Raw genomic sequence first — 1,385 nt, forward strand, 5'->3', positions numbered from 1 at the left:
CCCCCACGCACTGTGGTCACCCTGCGAGACCCTGTGCTTGGAGAAGCGCCAGAGGCGCTGACCTGCTGGGCCTGTGGGTACAGGACATGCCCGCCCCCTTCACCCCTGCCAGGCTGACGATGTCTTACCAGAGTCTAACGGGGGACCCCAGGGAAAGGGGAGACTCCAGGGCCTCTGCCCCACCCAAGGGAGGGTGCAGCTGAGCAGGGAGGAGTTGCTGGAGAGGAGCCGGGAAGGGAAGGGGGAGCAGGAGGCCAAGAGACGGGGGACAGAGACTTGCAGGGCAACGCCGTTTGTTCCAGGCCGGGGGGCGGGCACCCCAGGACCCAGACCTGCCGGGCCCTGCCCTCCCGCGTGGAGACAGAAGGGACCTTTCGCGGAAAGGGGCTTTCACAGCGCGAGCAGGCACACGGGAGCAGCCGGTTTCCAGCTCCGGCCCCCAGTCGCCCCCCCTCCCCCGTGGGCAAAGCCAGGGCTGGCCCGGGCGGGCGGCCCGAAAGCCCCGGTCTAGATCCCGCCTGGGACCGGGGGACCGTGGGGAGGGGCCAGAAACGGCCAGGCGGAGACCAGCCGGGTCCAGACAAGCGCTGCGGTCCCCTCTGGGCTCACGGCCCCGGCCAGGCCTGACCGAGAGGCCGCGCGGCTTCTTCCCGCCTCTGCCCCGCGTCTCCCGCCTCCTCCAGCTCCCCGCCCTGCGGCCCCCACAGCGTCTCTCTCCTCCCTCGGGAGCGGCAGGGACCCCGGACCCCCTTCCCCGGCCACTCCTGGCTCGGCACGGGCTGTGTGGTCTCCACCAGCGGCCACCTGGGCCTTGACCCCAGGGAAGGGTGGCCCCGGGCCAGCCCTGACGCCCCGCCCCGCCCCCAGGCTACCTGTGCGTGTACATGGAGAAGGACGAGCTGCTGGGCGCCACCCTCATCCTCGCATGGGTCCCCAATTCCCGCATCCAGAGGCAGGACGAGGAGGCGCTCCGGTACGTCACCCCCGAGAGCTCCCCGGTGCGCAAGGCGCCCCGGCCGCGGGCCCGGCGTGCGCAGAGCTCGGGGGGCGCCGGCCAGCCCTCCCCCCCAGAGCTGAGGCCCACCCCGAGCCCCGGGGACGAGGACATCCTGACGGTGGCCCGGAGCGTCCAGGACGACGGGGAGAAGCCGGTCCAGGACTCGGGTGCGGACAGCGGCCTCCCGGCCTCCCGGCCGGCGCTCAGCAGCCCGGGCGTCCTGTCCGCGGTCAGCGCCCAGGACGGGCCCGAGGCGGGCGAGGAGGACGGCTCCCTCGACTCCGACTCGGACAGCTTCTCGTCGCCCCTGTGCCTCTCGCCCATCAGCGCGGCCCTGGCGGACAGCAGCGGCTCCGCCTTCCCCGAGGCCGGGAGCGGGTGAGTGCGG

The 1,385-nt window shown here is 73.5% G+C and overlaps 1 protein-coding gene across 1 annotated transcript in view; it reads left to right on the forward strand.

Annotated features, from left to right (window-relative positions):
• TBC1D16 (TBC1 domain family, member 16) overlaps nucleotides 1-1,385 on the forward strand; it is a 19,467-nt gene that overhangs the window by 2,470 nt on the left and 15,612 nt on the right. Inside the window, exon 3 of the mRNA XM_004695334.2 lies at nucleotides 868-1,375. Within this exon, the coding sequence (XP_004695391.2) occupies nucleotides 868-1,375 (508 nt within the window). The remainder of the gene's footprint in view (nucleotides 1-867; nucleotides 1,376-1,385) is intronic.

The sequence above is a fragment of the Condylura cristata genome, unplaced genomic scaffold (genome assembly GCF_000260355.1).
Source record: "Condylura cristata isolate star-nosed mole 26May11 unplaced genomic scaffold, ConCri1.0 scaffold00060, whole genome shotgun sequence".
Lineage (NCBI taxonomy): Eukaryota > Metazoa > Chordata > Mammalia > Eulipotyphla > Talpidae > Condylura > Condylura cristata.